The sequence below is a fragment of the Sander lucioperca genome, chromosome 6, assembly GCF_008315115.2.
Source record: "Sander lucioperca isolate FBNREF2018 chromosome 6, SLUC_FBN_1.2, whole genome shotgun sequence".
NCBI classification, from domain to species: domain Eukaryota; kingdom Metazoa; phylum Chordata; class Actinopteri; order Perciformes; family Percidae; genus Sander; species Sander lucioperca.
Window position 1 is genome coordinate 38,955,256 of NC_050178.1, and position 20,879 is coordinate 38,976,134.

Below are 20,879 nucleotides of genomic sequence, written 5' to 3' on the forward strand. Positions count from 1 at the left end.
GTCATGCATTTTCCAGCATGCAGTTCGTGGCTACGCACGTCACGTAACATTACGTCTGTCAACATGATCGAGTGGGCACTGCCAGGCAGGGAAGCAGCTGGATGTACGCGAGCCGTGACCTGCAATTATTTATATTTTTTAACTTATACATACGCTATGTAATACATGCGTAAAAGTCACGAGGAACCGGTACACCCGCTGTTTTCAACGAGAGAAAATACAAGTTTGCTAGCCTAGCGTTAGCTTAATGGAAATTAGTAGTTAGCTTGGGGGATAGCTAGCTAACGTTAGCTAGGTTATGATAGCATCTCCTTTTTTACTATGGACGTTTGGCTATCGGCAAAATGTCACACCTGGTTGACCTGCACAGTACGACACATTCCAAATAAGACACTGGTTTTGTCTGTTTCAATGGCTACATGACAGGTGTAGCTGGTGTAGCTGATACTAATGTTAGCTCGCAGATTCCAGGTCGAGTCAAGAGTCGTTTTTACTGTTGCACGGACCTTTTAAACTAGCTAACGGTAATGCTTTTTAGTGTTGCAGTGTGTAGACAAGTCAGTTACAGTTAGAAGTCATTGCAACTTATGGTAACCTTCTGGAGCGACGACTTTACTTCTCTTATTGCAAAACAGCTATGACTGCATGGATGTCTGAAGCAGGAGAATGAGTGGGCGCTTGGAAGGGAGAGGATGACACCATCTTTCACCGAAGACTGTCCAGCTTAACCTATCCATTAGCTGACCAACAATTGCTGGAGACGACTGGGAAGCACACGGAGTTCATTAGTGAGAAGCTATTGCTCACGGCTTTATTGTCTCGTTCAGCTCTGTTGGTCCATGGCTGCTGTTAGTAGTATTAACATGCTGTCTCAGGTCGGAGACGTGGCACGGTCAGGTCCAGCAGTAGCAGGGCTGCCTCCTGTGTCCTTTACCAACACGTCGGTGTCGGCCAGCCCGACGCCAGGTACTGATAACCGGGGGTGCGAGAATGGCGCCTTGATGGACTCGTTTGGGATTTTCCTGCAAGGACTTCTGGCTGTGGTGGCTTTCAGCACGCTGATGTGTGAGTATTGCTATTGGTCTGCTGTGTGTCAGATATCTGACACCAGCTGCTGATGTGATGGGGCAATTATCCAATAGCATCACTCGGGTAATCAAATGTGATATTGATCTCAGCTGGGAGGCTCATTCCCGGGTCTATAACAGGAAAAGGCAAACAACAGTAAGATAGACACGCTTTCTGTCTATTTTTTGAAAGCGAAATGCAAGGGTTTCGAAATGTAACCCTACGACTTCTCTTGTTGAAGCTGTGGTTGTAATAAAATATGCTTGCTCTCTACACTTCCTGGCACATGTTTGACCTTTACTGCTACACAAGAATTCCAAACAGGAAACTGCTATGGTTTTCATCATTGGGTTTTTTTCTAGTGGCAGTCAGAGTTGGCAGTCAAAAAAATAATTAAGTTAAGGGAGCAATTGCAGGGGAAACCTTACTTTATTTACCTTGATTATGTGTATTGGAGGTTCACTCAAACTGTGATAAATAGGCGCCTGCCTGCAGGTCCAATTCATTTGTGTAATACTGATTTGCAGACAAAAAAACTATCCCATTGTAGATGTAGAATAACTTTTGCAAAGTACACTACCTCAAGTGACTGACAATATACCTTGCAGCTGCTTCACCGTGAAAGCCATAATTTATTTATCCATCGATCTATTTAAATAGACAGGGAAACATTTGCGTACAAAGAAAAAAATACACTAGGGCTTTAGCCATGGTTCCATTCAGTCACTGACTGGCACAGCACTGACAGCTGTGTGACCTAATGAGAGCAGCCTCAGTTTGTGTGTGTCCCAGCAGCCTCACAGCCATGAGGAATGTTCAGCATTTCAGACCTTTTTTTCCTCGAGGCAGCTCTCTGAGCAGGAGGAGTAGGCTGAGGCCTTTGCCTGTGTTCACATCACACCCAGCTGCATACAGGGTGTGTTTAGTCTGAAGTCATGCTTGTGCTCAGAACAGAAACTGAGGTCACAGCTCGCAGTATAGCTTGCCGGCATGAAAACACAAAAAGTCCTAACTAAATGGTTTGGCACTGGGCAACAACACAGTATTTATTGCAAGTTCTGAGAGGTGACATTGTTTGATGTGTTCTCACATCAAACAATTAAGGGGCTCTTAGAAGGTAATAGTCCACCTGAGGTATCACAGCTTTGAACAGTGCGTTAAGAGTCTGTGTCTGATGTTAGAAAATTATTGTTACTACTATAGTTTAGATATACAGTACCAGTCGAAAGTTTGGACACGCTTTCTCATTCATTTGAATGGGAAAGTGTGTCCAAAACTTTGACTGGTACTGTGTATATATATACACGTCAAAGGTTTATATATATATATATATATATATATATATATATATATATATATATATATATATATATATATAATATTTCTTGAAAGGTAAGACAAAAATGTTTGCCACATTTTGGCCATCTGTGAAAGAAGCATTTTCCTTTCCTCCACTTCACAGTGACCTGAAAATAAGGGTATCAGATAAATCATTTACCAGCTGCTGCACGTCATTAGTATGTCATGTTTTAGGTTCTGGTCTGGGCTGCTAGTTCTGCCTCCTCTGTGACCAACAACATATTGCCCTTGCTCAGTTCCTCATATAGCCTAGATTTAGCCATTGTTCAGTTTGTCACACCTTAACTCAAATAGCTTCCATACAGTTTCCTGTAGGCATGATGAGAAACTGATGTCTCACTTGTGAGCCTACTCGTAAGTTGGTTTAACTGCACAAAAGTGTATGTCAGTCCAAACTTTTCAGTTGATCTGAACAGATACACTTTTATAAAACCAACAAAATCCTCATTGGACCCTTGCCATCTCACAGGAGGGCTGTAATTCAGTTAAATGACAACAGTAGAGATTCTGCTTGATTGATTATGTGTTCCTCTTTGTTTGTAAGAGTGATCTGCATTCAAATCCCAATATCTTTGTTGTGCACTCTTTTCTCCACAGTAAAACGCTTCAGGGAGCCAAAACATGAGAGGAGACCCTGGAGGATCTGGTAAGGCAGCTGAGCCAGCTTAAATTCATTTCTCTGCAAAGGTATCAAATGAATCCTGCTGGAGTACCTCAGAAACATATCAAATGTCCTGTCTCTGTGCAGGTTTCTGGACACCTCAAAACAGGCCATTGGGATGCTGTTTATCCACTTTGCTAATGTCTACTTGTCTGACCTCACAGAGGAGGATCCATGCTCACTGTGAGTCAATCCTGTATTTGACTGTTCTCCTCAGAGCTCCCTGATTCTGCATGTTACAGATTATAGATATAGATATTATAACATTAACAATACATAGTATATATAGTATAACAAGTGTTGAATTCTAACCAGAAAATCACTATGCTGTACAGTAGGAAAGCAAACTGCAGATTCAAATTACATTCGTTTTTCTGTCTCTGCCAGATATCTCATCAACTTCCTGTTGGATGCTTCTCTGGGCATGTTGCTGATCTATGCTGGGGTGAGAGCTGTCAGTGCTGTTGTAGAGTGGAGGCAGTGGGACTCTCTGCGTTTTGGAGAATACGGTGAGCACCATGTGTGTGAGTAGTAAAGTGGGAGCACCAGTACAATCCTAAAATGCCTATTATGCCCAAAGGAGGGCAGTAGCTGCCCTCAGTACTGCAGTGCTGCAATGTAATGTCTTACATTGCCCATGCCTTGTTTTGTCCCTGAAACAGTTTGTGTATCACTGAAGCAGTGAAATGTAATAAGTGTGTGTGTGTGTGTGTGTGTGTGTGTGTGTGTGTGTGTGTGTGTGTGTGTGTGTGTGTGTGTGTGTGTGTGTGTTGTGTGTAGGTGAGCCAGTGCAGTGCACAGCGTGGTTGGGCCAGTGTATCCTCTACATCCTCATCATGATGTTTGAGAAAGTCGTTATCATGCTGGTCCTCCTCATCCCCCAGTGGAAGAAGGTCAGAAAAAAAGTTGAACTGATTTGATAGGGCTGGGACAATATGCTTTTGTCCCGATTCGATTCTTTCACGATACATGGGGGGGCGATTCTATTTGTATTACGATTTTCATGTATTGCGATTTGATAGTATTGAGTATCGCGATTTCCTATTCCTTCTTTAATAAAAACAAAAGTTGAATAATACACTTTTAGCAACAATATATCATGAGACATTTCTAAAAACTATTTGTTTTCTAAAAATAATGCAAATGTCAGTCAGTCTGACATTTATTTCATTTGTAAAGAAGTACAAAACATGTATTTTCTCCATTTCTGCTTTCGTTCAGTTTTGCTGGAAACGGATATGATGTAGTCGTCGTCAGCGGTTTCAATTCAAGACAAATTCTCAATATGTGTTGCAGCACTCTCCAGAGCCATTATTAACTGGATTTTGACCCCATCTGGTGGATTAGTCGAGGAAAAATAACCTTTGTCTTTCATACCACGACAACACATTATTAGATTAGATTATACATATGAACTAAATGGAGCAGCCCTGCCTCTTACTCACCATGCCGCTCTGTCAGCTCTCGTCACTTGTGTTTGCTCCATTTGAAAATATTTGGCAGGTTTTGTATTAGCCTGCTTAAGATGCAGAGTTTTTTGGTAGGTTTAGTCAAAGAAAACTGCAGGAGTGCTTCTCTAAATACTGTAGAGCATGCTCATTGATTTAGAGTCCTACGGTCCACAAAGACTAATAATTAAAACACTGATGTATTTAGCAAAAATTTGTTGAATTGACATTATCTACAGGGTACCCGCGGGGTCTTAAAAAAGTCTTAAATTCAATATTCTAAAAATCAGGCCTTAAAAGTCTTACATTTTGTTCACAATTTATTACATTTCGTTTACAAAGGTCTTAAATTATTTCTTGTCCTTTCGTAGGATTAAATTAATACCGTAACGTCATTATAAATGCTTTGCGTGTATGTGACTTTACAATTCACTCCGTGTGACTTGGATGTTTAAGGGTAACTACCGTTTTCTTTCAACCTGGGCCCCATTTGTGACCAAAAATCTTTTAATTTGGTCCAGTATTGAGCGAGATCGCAACGACGGGCCGGCGTGAACCGAGCTGCAATGTAATCTAATAGGGCAATTGTAGAGCCTTGCTTTTTGTCCAATAAAAGTGATTTTTGTTTTGGTACTGAGAGGCTCAGATTGTTACTGAAAGTGTCTGACAACATTATCGATCTCAGGACGTGACTTTTTGTCCGAAGACGGCGGTGTGGGTAGTGAAACGTGAGATGAGAAAAAGGCGTTTAGGTAGTCTGTTGTTACGGAGTAGGCTACAGAAATGATTTAAATCAGAAATCATTTAAATATTGAGCCATTACATTGAAAGTATTTTAGATAACAGGAGTCTATAATTTCTGTAGCCTTTACATAGAGTGAGCAGCAGCTTCTTAGGGAAGTATGATAACTTGAAACACATTACGGTATTTGTAAAAAATAAACACGGCCGCTGTAAAGAAACAGCGAGAGAAAGCGTGGCAGACGATCGCAGACCAACTGAATGCATAAGCAGCCTAAAAATATACATTTACTGACCACTGCTCTGAATTGAAACCATATACCCTATCATACCATTCAAGGAGTTAGGCTAAGTATTTGCACAAATGAACAGTTGTACCCTTTGCCTTAAAAGTGAGCAGAAGACAGCCTAATGTTATGCAGGAAATTTACCATGAAGATCAATTACAACCACTAATCTACAATGCTAGAATAGGCTTATGATGCGTAAATATCTCTCTCTCTCTCTGTCTCTCCCTCTCTCTCGTATGGGCTAAATATAACTTCCACTGCTTGCTTTTCAAACAGTTCGTTTGTGGAAATAATTAGCCTAACTCCTTGAATGGTTTCATTTAAGAGCAGTAGTTCATAAATGTATATTTTTAGATATCAGTCGGTCCGCTATTATCCGGCACCCTTTTTCTCACTTTCTTTTTTTTTACAGAGGCAGAGTTTGCTTCTTTACATAGTATATGCTTTGCTTCCTCGTAGGCCTAAATATGGACATAGAAAAGACACTGAAGAAATTAGACTCTGAAATCTAGAAACTATAAAGATAATTAAATGATAAATGTAATGCACACTAAACATGACTGTAACACAGAGTAGGGCTATTGATCAGTTATTTCCCTCCAGCAAAATGTAAACATGACTGTAACAGTGTATTCATAAGGTCAAAAACCATTGAGGTGTCCTCTCCCTGTTGTTTCATGAATGTACAGTATGTACAGTAGCCTCAACTATATTAGTTACTGGTTCAGTGAACTAAGACTATAATTAATGAGGATTGTACAATTAGGACAGGTTTTTTGATAATTGTACAATTCTCCCAAATTGCAGTTCACTGGAGATAACACATATTGTTTGCTAAGAATGCCAAATTGAATGCACATGGAAGAGGAACATACATGATCCTTTGTTAAAGAATACAAAAAAAAAATCAACTAAAATAATTAAAGGTGTATTGGTCTGCCATTGTTAGAACCACTAAAACGTGTATAGCACTTTATATATTATCCTTCATCACAGACTTCATTTAAAACACATTTGCAACTGTATCAGCCTTTTCTAATTATCTCAACAACTGCCATAATAAATTATATTCACCAAACGTCTAACAACTATATGAACAGCAGTTTTCATACAGCAATATAACAGTAACAATGACTGTCACGTGAATAATTATAAAAATAATGGTCACAACTTTAAATAATAACAGTGCTTATCCTACTTTATTTTTGCCCCTACTGAGCTTCAAACTTTCTAGTCTAAGACTAGGTGTGCTGTCTGTGTTGGACTGTATATGCTTATGTCTGTATGTGTTGTATATGTTTGTGTGTCACAGCTGGCTCTCCTCAACCCCATAGAGAATCCTGACCTGGAACTGGCTATTGTCATGCTCATCGTTCCGTTCTTCATCAACGTAAGTCTGCTGTTACTTTGTGTTTTTCTTTGCACCCTGATATTACAACTCCTGCTACACCAATACTACAGCTGTCTAGTGAGATCATACCATGGCAATTTTCTTGTGTGTATGAATGTAAAAATATCTTTTTGCTGTAAAATATAGAAATCACTTCTGTTAATTTCCCGTGGGAAAATATCATTCACCACAGTATTTTCTGTTTCCGTTAGGCCCTCATGTTCTGGGTGGTAGATAATTTCCTAATGAAGAAGCACAGGACAAAAGCAAAACTGGAGGAGAGAGAGGAGGACTCACGAGGGAACGGCAAGGTGCGCTACAGACGAGCTCTGTCCCATGATGACTCAGAGTCGGAGGTAAGTCTCACTGAAACTGTCACTGTCAGCTGTTCCTTGTCTCCAGGGCTGTTTGGCACCGTGTTATGGACAAACTTACTTGGTACTAGTTCTGCTCACCCTTAGTCTGAAGAGGAACATGTCCTACAGACCAGATCAGTAGGTTCGGTGATTCGACCTCAGGACTGTGCGTCGGTGAGAGTTTCGCTTAAATGGCCCATTTGTGTGACGTCCTGTTGTGTTATTTAACCCCCCAATAAAGCACAAGTAGACTTTATCGTTTTACGTCAGATCATTTATAGATCTCAACATTTCCAATCGCATTTGAAGGCAGCTTCATTTCATGGAGAAAGAGAGAAAGAAAAGAGACGGAGGGACTGTGCTTTGTGCTGGAGCTTGTTGCAGAAAAGAGCTGTTACATAGACTGCTGTGCAGTTAAGTGCTTGTGTTTTGGGTTTTTTACGGTCATAGTGTTTTAAAACTTTCTTGAGGCAGTGATGTTTCCCGTTTACTGTTATGGGACTCTCACACTGCCTCAAAACAGACTGCTGAAGTCTGATAGCCGGATATATGATTGATCAAAGCTGGGTGACATCGGGTTGTGTTTCTCCAAACGTTGAATCTGTCTCAACTTTTCGCTGCATGCTGCTGTGTTTTTTTTATTTATCCCGGCACCCCACTGCAGCCACACACAGTAGCCCCATTCAAAATTAATGGAAAAACATTTTCGCCGGACCGCCTGAGAACCATTGCAGTCTATGTGAACGCAACCTTTATGTTTGCCTAGATCATGGTTGCCAGTTACTTTAAAAGCTTGTAAAGCAGGTGAGCCCAACGCAGAGCTCCGCTCCAGACACACAACCAACCATTCATACGCCCACAACACATGACGTCATAACACCAGTCTGGCAAAAGTAGTAACACATACTGCCAACAACAGTAAATAAGTCTGATGTGTCTAACCAACACAGTAGTTTTACTGTTACACTACTTTATCAGATCTGTAATTTAAGAAATTGATTCTTAGATTCCGTACTCAACATTTGAATGGTCAAAGCAGTGCAAACAGAATCCAGCTTTATGGTTTGTTTCACTTCTGCCTGCCTTCTGCAGCTGGCCTCAGAGAGCATGCTTTCAGCAGAGTGCTGAGCTGTGGGGGATGGGCTAAGCTGTGCCTGAACACATGTATTGGTTTCAGCAGTGGTGTACCTACGCTGCGGGCCAGTGGCGCAATGGATAACGCGTCTGACTACGGATCAGAAGATTCTAGGTTCGACTCCTGGCTGGCTCGTGTATCTTTTTCTAGTGGCTTTCAGTTGGCTGAAATGCAGCATTAGCTGATGTTGATTATCAAAATAAAATAATCACTCTATCAGGGTTTGGTGAGAGGAGGAGAGGAGTCTTACAATCAAGTTAGTTCAACTTACTGACTTAGTAAATGATTAATTAATGGTTTTCAAAGGATGATGAAACTTGATTTAAAGGCTTGAAAGTCCCTTTTATTAAAAAATCTAACCAAGGGGCCAAACCCCAAAATTTGATGTTCAAACTTTTTTACTTGCTTATGCTATGTCCTTGCTATTGTTTCTTTCTAATGTAGTGCAATATGTTGGCAATACTAATTTGTACAGCATTTCACAAAATACTTAAAATCAGGGTTTTCCCTGCAATTATTCGCTTGGGCGCAGCGCCTAAGCATTTTTGCGCACCACCTATGCGTATGAAGGTAAAAACAATGTGGAGACCATCTGGACAACAGTTCTGTCGCTGTCAGGGAATATATGCTACAGCTCCTCAAGACCCAAGCCAAGTTCCCGTGTCTTGCTTGCTACCTGCTGGTTAAAGTGAAGGGGGTTAGTCACACAGCTAGCAACAACTTCAGCACAGGCCCACCTTAAGTTAGTGAGCTATTCTCATTTGAAGTGCCAAAACAGCTTCTCCAAGTTTTGCTTAAGTACTCTCTTCCTCGCTGCAACCGACTACCACTAAGCTTTATGCAAATAATTGCTTGATGGCGTCACTAATATGCAAATGAGCGTATGAGGTCATATGCACCTAAGCGCTGTGAAAACCCTGCTTATAAGTAGAATATAACTGTAAATAGTATAAGACAAATTAATAACAAAACATAAGATAGTCTTCAATGGGGTAAAATAATAATTACAAGTTACTAAAAAAAGGTTAAAAACACAGAATTTTTTTTTCAAAAACAGCCATTGCCTACTTGTTAGAGTTGACAACAGCTGGTAATGAATTGTCAACGCATCTGTTACAATTGATGTTGATTTATAATGCTTCACTATCCTTCTAACTGCTGTTGAAGGGGCTGTTAAACATGTGATATTGTCATTCCTGTGGTCAGATAATGAGACAGAGATGAGAAGGTCAGACAGAAGTCAAGAGGAAGTAATCAGGTATGCAGGTTTGGGTTTTGGCTGCTGATCTGTGTTTTCTGAGGGTGGCACAACACATCGGCCAGTAGTGCAATGGATAACGCATCTGACTATAAATCATAAGATCCTATCTTTGACTCCTAGCTGGCTCGTTTTGACATCGTGTCCATCCATCAACCCATTCAATTGACCCGCATCACTATTCTTAAGAGCGTATAGCAGACACAACCTAACGCTGTCCATGACCAGATTTATCCAAATCGTTTTAATTGTAGGGGTTTACAGTGGTCAAATGATGCCACAATCAAGGCCAGATTATACACTTTGGTCAGTCTGTCCCTATATGGTGGATTTGTCCTCATATTTTGAGCACATTCAGCTTTTAGGTCAAACATCAAATCCAATTTGTGTATTACTGTAAATGCAGTGACTCCCGGTCCCAGAGGGAACAAAAGCACAGAACGGACTTAAAGTCTTTCTGACCTACTTTCTTATTCATTAAACGTACAATATGTAACTTTCTGCCGCTAGGGGTCTCTCAACCAAAACAATGGATTGTAAACACAGACGTTTGATGATGTAGGGAAGTTGCATGGAATTATGGGAGTTTTTATTGCTATTTAATGCTATCGTTGATAAGAATGCATCTGTTCACGGATGAGTTTACCCATTCAAGTTTATTCACGTTACGTTTAGTAACGTTTATTCATATCATGCTAATAAAATAGCTGCATAATTACGTTTTTCTTGATTCAATCTGTATTGGTAGCTGGCTGACCAGTTAGCTAGTGAGCCGGCAAGCTAACATTAGTGGCTAACGTTAGCAGGTTTTACCACACTATCACAGTATATTTTACATGCCAATGTCACCTTTTAGCGGGCAGACGGGGTTTGTTGTAACGCTAGCTAGGGCGTGGTAGACGGGTGTGGGTGGGTATTGCAGGGGGAATCTTCGAAGGGGGGAGAAATTCGGCCCCCGGCACCGGCTGGGACTAACGGTAACTAGCTATTGCTACATGTCCCGGCTGTGTTGTCAGCTATCATCCCGAATGATGTCTCTTTGTGCCTTGGAGTAAGGCAGGCAGAGCGGGGTGTGCTAGCTGGCTAAATTAGCATTAGATTAATTGTCTATCTATACAGCTAACGTAAACGTTACTAGTGGACTTATTTGTGGGTTAGCGCAGTGCTGCTTTTATCCATGGTCAAAACAATCATACTACAAATAACTTGATGAGTGTGTTGAACGATGTTGTAACCCTATGATGTTATCCACCAAGCATTAGCTAGCATTAATGTTAGCTACTTGTATTAATATTGATATATCAATATTAATAATAATTAATTAATCAATAAACGAGGTTTATGCTGTATTACTGTGTTGCAAAGTGGCATGTTATTAATCACAAAATGATGCATTTTGGCAGAAAAAGCAGTGTTACCAGTATTTTTTTCTGTGACATTGTATGATTTACAATTACTCTCGAACGTAGCATCTGGGTGCCCATGTTTTGACGGAAGTTACGAGTAACTAGATGGTGAAAGGTTATGACGCCACTGACGGGCGACTAAATGAAACGTGACGTGTCTGAAAATAAAATAACAGATTTCTCTGGGTTTGACATTTGGTGGAAACATTTGGGATAGTGTAACTACACAACTTAAAGAAATATATAACATAGGTATGGTCGTTTTTAGACATTTTAATGCAGAAAAGTTACATATTGTACCTTTAAATCCTGAACGTATTAAATACAATATCAGATTGGGGAAAGTGGAAACCCATGTTTAATTTTCATTTTGCTAACGAACAATAAAAATCTAACTGCTGATTAGACTTTATTTGTGAAATCAGGTATTTGTGCAAAAGGACTTGAGCAACACATTGTTTTCTCTGTTATAAAGAGTGGCATTTCTTTTCAGTGGGCCACATTCATTTAAGGGTTTTAGATCACTAAAAAGAAAATGTAAAGCTGCTTTTCAAGGTATTTTAACATTTGAATGGTTAAAGCAGTGTTTCACTTCCTGCCTGCCTTCTGCAGCTGGCCTCAGAGAGCATGCTTTCAGCAGAGTGCTGAGCTGTGGGGGATGGGCTAAGCTGTGTCTAAACACGTAGTCGTTTCAGCAGTGCTATGAATGCACTGCGGGCCAGTGGCGCAATGGATAACGCGTCTGACTACGGATCAGAAGATTCTAGGTTCGACTCCTGGCTGGCTCGTATATCTTTTTCTATCTTTTTCTAGTGGCTTTCAGTTGGCTGAAATGCAGCATTAGCTGATGTTGATTATCAAAATAAAGTAATCACTCTATCAGGTTTTGGTGAGAGGAGGAGAGGAGTCTTACAGTCAAGTCAGTTTATACTTTGTACATTTTAGCATTACATTTTATCAGCGGTGGAAAGTAGGTATACTGTACTTCAATAATTGTAAGGTAGCCTACTTTTAATTGAGAATTTTCTCCTATTTTATAGGCTACTTCTACTCCTCCTACTCAGAGTCAAGTAGGCCGATTGTACGTTTTACTTCAATATTTATTTAATAGCTTACTTTGCAGATTCAGATGAATAATACAAAATATTATGAATAAATAAATTATGATGTATTGAATTGGATAAAGATGAAACTTAATTGCTCCCGTGGTAAAATTCACAAGCTACCTGCCAAGTCATTTCCCCCATTTTAACTGTTTTACTGATAAATGCTTTGGGAATAAATACAGAAACTACAATAGTCTCTTTTGTTACACTGAAATAAGAATTATATCTAAGGTGATTTAACTTCCATAGAAAGGGGAGTATCTAACTAACACCCAGTGTGGGAAATATTGAGTAATGAGGGAGCCAGAGGGAGGAGATCACAACACTCACACAAGCACTATTTGTTTTATGAGGTAAATAGTTATATTTATATATATTTATATATTTATGGCTGCTGATCTGTGTTTTCTGAGGGTGGCACAACACAGCGGCCAGTAGTGCAATGGATAACGCATCTGACTATAAATCATAAGATCCTAGCTTTGACTCCTAGCTGGCTCGTTTTGACATCGTGTCCATCCATCAACCCATTCAATTGACCCGCATCACTATTCTTAAGAGCGTATAGCAGACACAACCTAACGCTGTCCATGACCAGATTTATCCAAATCGTTTTAATTGTAGGGGTTACAGTGGTCAAATGATGCCACAATCAAGGCCAGATTATACACTTTGGTCAGTCTGTCCCTATATAGTGGATTTGTCCTCCTATTTTGACAACATTCAGCTTTTAGGTCAAACATCAAATCCAATTTGTGTATTACTGTAAATGCAGTGACTCCCGAGGCCTGTACTACGAATCAAGATCAACATGCCCTGGATTGATTTCAGTTACCCGGCTTCACCTAACCTAACAACCGAGGTCCCGCATAAGCTGTGTCATGACGGTGGTTAACAACTACTTCAATCAACCCAGGGTTTCCCAATCCCGCAACGCGTGCGTTCACATAAGAGAGGCGGTGTTTGCACAGTATGACCAATCGCAAACATCTACCAGAGACGCATATTTTACATAAGAAGAGCAAACTATAATTCTACATAAATATGAAGAACACGGACACAATTACATGAAAATACACAAAAGGAATACAGTCGCTGCTTCCTGAAAGCTGGCAAAAAAATAGCCGACGCTGTTATGACTAAATCACAACGCTCATCCATCACTTCTCCATCAGTCAGGCACAAGATCTGACCATAATTACACTTGTGCTTTCCATAAACTGTCGTTGCTTTAGCCTTTTATTTCAGTTGCAACCCTGGCAGTGGGAAGCGATCATGGGAGCAAATCAAAAATATAAAAATATAATTCAAACCGATGAGTGGCATTGGCAACACACGGCTGAAGCCGACAAATAGCCTATACATAATTCTCTGCGCTGAAAATCTATATATTTCATAAAGATACCCATCAGGGAATGTTAATGGGATTGTCAGTCTCTAAATGTTTTAATTGCTGATTAGACTTTATTTGTGAAATCAGGTATTTGTGCAAAAGTACTTGAGCAACACATTGTTTTCTCTGTTATAAAGAGTGGCATTTCTTTTCAGTGGGCCACATTTATTTAAGGGTTTTAGATCACTAAAAAGAAAATGTAAAGCTGCCTTTCAAGGTATTTTAACATTTGAATGGTTAAAGCAGTGTTTCACTTCCTGCCTGCCTTCTGCAGCTGGCCTCAGAGAGCATGCTTTCAGCAGAGTGCTGAGCTGTGGGGGATGGGCTAAGCTGTGTCTAAACACATAGTATTTTCAGCAGTGGTATGCATGCACTGCGGGCCAGTGGCGCAATGGATAACGCGTCTGACTACGGATCAGAAGATTCTAGGTTCGACTCCTGGCTGGCTCGTATATCTTTTTCTAGTGGCTTTCAGTTGGCTGAAATGCAGCATTAGCTGATGTTGATTATCAAAATAAAGTAATCACTCTATCAGGTTTTGGTGAGAGGAGGAGAGGAGTCTTACAGTCAAGTTAGTTTATACTTTGTACATTTTAGCATTACATTTTATCAGCGGTGGAAAGTAGGTATACCGTACTTCAATAATTGTAAGGTAGCCTACTTTTAATTGAGAATTTTCTCCTATTTTATAGGCTACTTCTACTCCTCCTACTCAGAGTCAAGTAGGCCGATTGTACGTTTTACTTCAATATTTATTTAATAGCTTACAATACAAAATATTATGAATAAATAAATTATGATGTATTGAATTGGATAAAGATGAAACTTAATTGCTCCCGTGGTAAAATTCACAAGCTACCTGCCAAGTCATTTCCCCCATTTTAACTGTTTTACTGATAAATGCTTTGGGAATAAATACAGAAACTACAATAGTCTCTTTTGTTACACTGAAATAAGAATTATATCTAAGGTGATTTAACTTCCATAGAAAGGGGAGTATCTAAGTAACACCCAGTGTGGGAAATATTGAGTAATGAGGGAGCCAGAGGGAGGAGATCACAACACTCACACAAGCACTATTTGTTTTATGAGGTAAATAGTTATATTTATATATTTATGGCCGCTGATCTGTGTTTTCTGAGGGTGGCACAACACAGCGGCCAGTAGTGCAATGGATAACGCATCTGACTATAAATCATAAGATCCTAGCTTTGACTCCTAGCTGGCTCGTTTTGACATCGTGTCCATCCATCAACCCATTCAATTGACCCGCATCACTATTCTTAAGAGCGTATAGCAGACACAACCTAACGCTGTCCATGACCAGATTTATCCAAAATCGTTTTAATTGTAGGGGTTACAGTGGTCAAATGATGCCACAATCAAGGCCAGATTATACACTTTGGTCAGTCTGTCCCTATATAGTGGATTTGTCCTCCTATTTTGACAACATTCAGCTTTTAGGTCAAACATCAAATCCAATTTGTGTATTACTGTAAATGCAGTGACTCCCGAGGCCTGTACTACGAATCAAGATCAACATGCCCTGGATTGATTTCAGTTACCCGGCTTCACCTAACCTAACAACCGCGGTCCCGCATAAGCTGTGTCATGACGGTGGTTAACAACTAGTTCAATCAACCCAGGGTTTCCCAATCCCGCAACGCGTGCGTTCACATAAGAGAGGCGGTGTTTGCACAGTATGACCAATCGCAAACATCTACCAGAGACGCATATTTTACATAAGAAGAGCAAACTATAATTCTACATAAATATGAAGAACACGGACACAATTACACAAAAATACACGAAAGGAATACAGTCGCTGCTTCCTGAAACAGGAATGAAAGCTGCCAAAAAAATAGCCGACGCTGTTATGACTAAATCACAACGCTCATCAATATCACTTCTCCATCAGTCAGGCACAAGATCTGACCATAATTACACTTGTGCTTTCCATAAACTGTCGTTGCTTTAGCCTTTTATTTCAGTTGCAACCCTGGCAGTGGGAAGCGATCATGGGAGCAAATCAAAAATATAAAAATATAATTCAAACCGATGAGTGGCATTGGCAACACACGGCTGAAGCCGACAAATAGCCTATACATAATTCTCTGCGCTGAAAATCTATATATTTCATAAAGATACCCATCAGGGAATGTTAATGGGATTGTCAGTCTCTAAATGTTTTAATTGCTGATTAGACTTTATTTGTGAAATCAGATATTTGTGCAAAAGGACTTGAGCAACACATTGTTTTCTCTGTTATAAAGAGTGGCATTTCTTTTCAGTGGGCCACATTCATTTAAGGGTTTTAGATCACTAAAAAGAAAATGTAAAGCTGCTTTTCAACGTGTTTTAACATTTGAATGGTTAAAGCAGTGTTTCACTTCCTGCCTGCCTTCTGCAGCTGGCCTCAGAGAGCATGCTTTCAGCAGAGTGCTGAGCTGTGGGGGATGGGCTAAGCTGTGTCTAAACACGTAGTCGTTTCAGCAGTGCTGTGAATGCACTGCGGGCCAGTGGCGCAATGGATAACGCGTCTGACTACGGATCAGAAGATTCTAGGTTCGACTCCTGGCTGGCTCGTATATCTTTTTCTAGTGGCTTTCAGTTGGCTGAAATGCAGCATTAGCTGATGTTGATTATCAAAATAAAGTAATCACTCTATCAGGGTTTGGTGAGAGGAGGAGAGGAGTCTTACAGTCAAGTTAGTTTATACTTTGTACATTTTAGCATTACATTTTATCAGCGGTGGAAAGTAGGTATACTGTACTTCAATAATTGTAAGGTAGCCTACTTTTAATTGAGAATTTTCTCCTATTTTATAGGCTACTTCTACTCCTCCTACTCAGAGTCAAGTAGGCCGATTGTACGTTTTACTTCAATATTTATTTAATAGCTTACTTTACAGATTCAGATTAGTAATACAAAATATTATGAATAAATAAATGATGATGTATTGAATTGGATAAAGATGAAACTTAATTGCTCCCGTGGTAAAATTCACAAGCTACCTGCCAAGTCATTTCCCCCATTTTAACTGTTTTACTGATAAATGCTTTGGGGATAAATACAGAAACTACAATATGCTGTTTTATTTTAGTTCACAGTCAGATTTTAATTGAATGGTGCTTAACAAATGCACATTCAGAAATGTAAATAAAGACTTTTTTATTGTCAATGCACTGTATTATTGCCTCTGCCTCATACAGGCTCCCCTCCCTCCTCCCTGTCTCTTTTTTGTTACACTAAAATAAGAATTATATCTAAGGTGATTTTACTTCCATAGAAAGGGGAGTATCTAACTAAGTAACACCCAGTGTGGGAAATACTGAGTAATGAGGGAGCCAGAGGGAGGAGATCACAACACTCACACAAGCACTATTTGTTTTATGAGGTAAATAGTTATATTTATATATATATTTATATTCTTTATATATTTAGCAGCCTTCATAGCAGCGGTCTCAGCTCTCTGGTGTCTCTGATGTAAAAATGCAAATAAATCAGTGAATGCAAAGCAATTACGCTGTGGAGGAGGGTCTGGCTAGTCTACACAGCATTCCGGGATGGGAGAAAAACGTGCTCTGGTTTATTGGCATTTCTTTAAACCAATCACAATCATCATGGGCGGGGTTAAGCGCCGGACAGAGCCACGGTGCAGCTGCAAAATAGCCTCGGGATTAAACTTGTTTTGGTGGAACATGTACTTTCAAAAGTAGTTTTTTGTTGTGCAACAGAAAACTCAGATTGGACAGACAGTCTAGCTAGCTGTCTGGATTTACCCTGCAGAGATCTGAGGAGCATGCCGAAAAGAGGGACATCCGGTGGAATTTACGGTGGCACCGGAGCAATCCCGGAAGTGCAACGTCATGGATATAGACTAGGCTAAGGCTAACTCCTTATCAGCTATTACTATGCAGCATTTTCCTCGCCAATGTACGGTCAGCAAACAAAATGGATGATCTTCGGCTGAGGATCACCACTCGTAAATGTATTATGGACTGCAATATCATGATTTTCACAGAAACATGGCAACAGCGCTGTGCGGACGATGAGTGTGACGCTACGAAAGCAAGACACGAGTGTAGATGACGTTACCCACGCAGTTGACTAATCGCTCATGGATCCTCCCCCTCTCACACTAATTGGCCAACTCTGGCAGGCTCTCTCTCTCTCCTCCTTTTCAACATGAAAAAAATAATTAAAAGTCATCAGGTCGCACATGTGCGAGTAGTTGACTTTACTCCCACTGTCTCCAAAAATTGGTCGCAGTCTGGAGCCCTAAAGTGGTCCCTGGTCACTTTTCTGTCATTACAGCATCGGAACAAGTAAACAGCTTGTGCCTCTCCTTACTCTCCCTTCTTAGAGCACATCCCCCTTTGGGACACTGTAAGGCTCTGACCTGGTGACCAACCTTGTAGTTGGGCCTCCTTGATCTTTTACCCTGACTGAACCACATCTGTAGAGCCTCCTTGGCGTCAAACTCTTCCAAGCTCCCTCCATACTTATTCTAATGAGGTCCTCCACTGTGCCTCTGACGTCAGATTTAATCCTCAGGGATAGACGCTCATATTTTTAAGCACTGGCCCCATGGGCCACCAAGCCCCTACATTTGGTGGCCAAAGTAAATTTTTGGTGGCCCAAATGTATACTTATGAAAACAAAACAGAAAAGACAATTTAACACAACTTAACACAGCCTTCCTTAACTGTAACACGTCCATAAATGAAAAGACATTAACAGAATGAAAATATCTAATTATTTATTCAAATTTAAAACTCAAGTTCTTTGTACCATTCTTTTTAAAATCAGTATGCAGTATGCCTTTAGAGTGGTACCATGAACCTGTCTCGCACTCTGCCAATTTGGCCTAATATTTGTCGGCCTCTCTTTCCCCTTTTGCAGATCCTTTTCTCGGCAGACGATGAAATGGATGATTCGGATGAAGACGATGTTCGCCGGCTCACTGGCCTGAAGACGGTTAAGAAGAAGAAGCTTCGCATGGGGATCCCTGTTTGACCTGTGTGCATAGCTAAACTGTTAGGATCAGATTAAATCTGGTAGCTGTTGTCCTTGTAGGCTCACAGTTACATTCCCCCCCGTAGCTCCACAGACTCTGTCAGCCGTAGGAGTTGACACAATCTTTCCAAACATAGGATGCTCTTTGATGACAGAAGACTATACTGTAATTGAATTCCCTTCACTCTTGACTCCTGGAGGACTTCTGCATAAACTGTGTCTAACTTGGGATGTAATTAAACCCACTGGGAAATATTGATGCAGGTACTTCGGATCACTGTTGCATTTTGACATGGCACTCCTGGCAACAGTGTTGTGTTTACAGACTTTTTTTGGAAAAACAGAATCCCATCATGAACATCTATATCATTAAATCCTTTATGTACGTATACTAGGAAAACGTTAACACTGGTTTGATACAGTTTGGACTTGGGTGGCAGTGTGTAATATGGCTGTAGTGGTCCAGGATCAGGTTGGTTGGACACAACAGAAGCAAACAAAAGTGAGTTTGTTACATTTTATAGTCTAACATGTCTTCTAAAGTGATTGTATTCCTGATGTAGATTCTATGAAAACTTTGTCCTTTGTTTTCTCATATAGATATACCACCATGGCCTGTGATGCGTGTGTGTGAGGCTGTGTACAGTTGGACACAGCTCTTATTTACAGAAGCATTACGTCAGTCTTTGAATCACTGTATTGATGCAACTCTCTTTCCAGCACAGTTACACACTTAACTACTGCATATCTTGTATGTAATGTTACACTTGTCAAAGGGAGCACATTAATGCTTGCAGCAAGCTTTCATTTTTAGTCCTCTCAACTGTTAAACCTGTATGACTGCAAGTACCACACTACAACATCCCTCTAATATCAGCTTGTCTGTAGACACAAGACTGCAGTCCCTGTTTGTTTGTGGCTGTTTAACTGGTGTGCTCTGACTGTTCTTTGTCTTTGAATGTCTTTTGTCTCATTTTAAGTTGTCTGTTGTTGTTTTTTTTATATAGTTTTAAGTGTTGTTGTTTTTTCGGGCCAAAAAGGTGACTATGCTTGTTCCAAAAGTGTTCTTTATTCTTTAACTCCAACAGGGAGAGTAGATATGGGAACCATTTCTTGCACAATTTCCCATTCATCCCAGCTTTCACCTATCCTTTTGTGTTTGTTTTTTGTTACAATAATGTGCCTGAGTGAAATTACCAGCAGGTGTATTTGTTTGTTTATTTTGTTGTTGTTTTGATTTAGTTTTGACTGTTTTATCTAGAGCTCCAGATGTTCAGGCATGAAGCAGCATTCAGCGGGCTCTGATGTTAAGAATGTGACATGCATAGACCTCTAAACTGTTAAGTGACTGTGGACCAGACAGTCGGGATAAAGTGTGTGTGTATGTGTGCGTGTGTGTGCGTGTGCGTGTGCGTGCCAGTGTATATATACAGTGTACCTGCATGTACTGGCATGTGCTGGATGCATGTGTTCAAGTGTGCATTGGTGTGACTGCTGGTCCTCTTTAAAGTAAATGGAGAGTGACACATACTGTGACAAGCCTGGTGATAGTGATGATTTCATTATAATGTTTTGGCATGTTAGAAAGGAATAAATGACTGCATTTTTAAGGAAGAAAGTACAGCATCTTGCAGCAGTTATGGTAACTCAGCTCAGCCAGGACAAAGAGGGCTCTTAGTATTTTGCAAAGGGAATGGAGGTATATTATCATTCTAAAAGCTTTCCAATAAAGGATGTGATACACTATCTTGATAGCTGATTCTACTACAGTTTGTTTTATAGTTTCAGTATTGTGAAGTGATTTAAAATAAAAACATGATCTCTAATCAGGAATCAAACCCAGTCCGTGGCGTCAAGAGCCCTGAAGCCTAACCACTAGACCACCAGGGATGGTAAGGTGCACCTTCCCCGTGCCGGACATGATGGACCTGACCCAATTGAAGCGTCCTCTATTGAGGCGGATCATGTTAGTTCAAAGCAGTGCTTATTCTTTACCACTAGACACCGCAGATTTGGGGAGAGTGGAAGTTGCCACTAGAGCCACCATTTAATCATGATTGTATGTAAAAAAAAAAAAAAAATAATAATTTTAAAAATAGATCCAGCTAGTACTTAAAGCTTGTTTCAAATACCTAAGGTAAGACACACATTTAGTGTCAGGCGTCATATCATCCTTCAGAAGCTCTTAAAATATACATTACAGAAAAGAGGATTAGGGCTACATGTGAAAAATCTATTTAAGTTTTGTG

General features: G+C 40.2%; 1 protein-coding gene and 4 non-coding genes across 5 annotated transcripts in view; all 5 read left to right on the top strand.

The window, feature by feature from the left end:
- Nucleotides 1–48: 48 nt before the first annotated feature.
- stimate (STIM activating enhance) overlaps nt 49–20,879 on the top strand; it is a 28,995-nt gene continuing 8,164 nt past the window's right edge. Inside the window, 8 exon segments of the mRNA XM_031278272.2 lie at nt 49–1,065; nt 3,025–3,073; nt 3,176–3,271; nt 3,476–3,597; nt 3,869–3,981; nt 6,880–6,957; nt 7,170–7,313; nt 18,517–18,633. Of these exon segments, the coding sequence (XP_031134132.2) occupies nt 840–1,065; nt 3,025–3,073; nt 3,176–3,271; nt 3,476–3,597; nt 3,869–3,981; nt 6,880–6,957; nt 7,170–7,313; nt 18,517–18,633 (945 nt within the window). The 5' untranslated portion in view covers nt 49–839.
- On the top strand, nt 8,511–8,583 carry trnar-acg. Its single transcript has one exon. It is a non-coding gene; the product is annotated as a tRNA-Arg (tRNA).
- On the top strand, nt 11,828–11,900 carry trnar-acg. The gene has a single exon. It is a non-coding gene; the product is annotated as a tRNA-Arg (tRNA).
- Nucleotides 13,989–14,061, top strand: trnar-acg. The gene has a single exon. It is a non-coding gene; the product is annotated as a tRNA-Arg (tRNA).
- trnar-acg lies at nt 16,125–16,197 on the top strand. The gene has a single exon. It is a non-coding gene; the product is annotated as a tRNA-Arg (tRNA).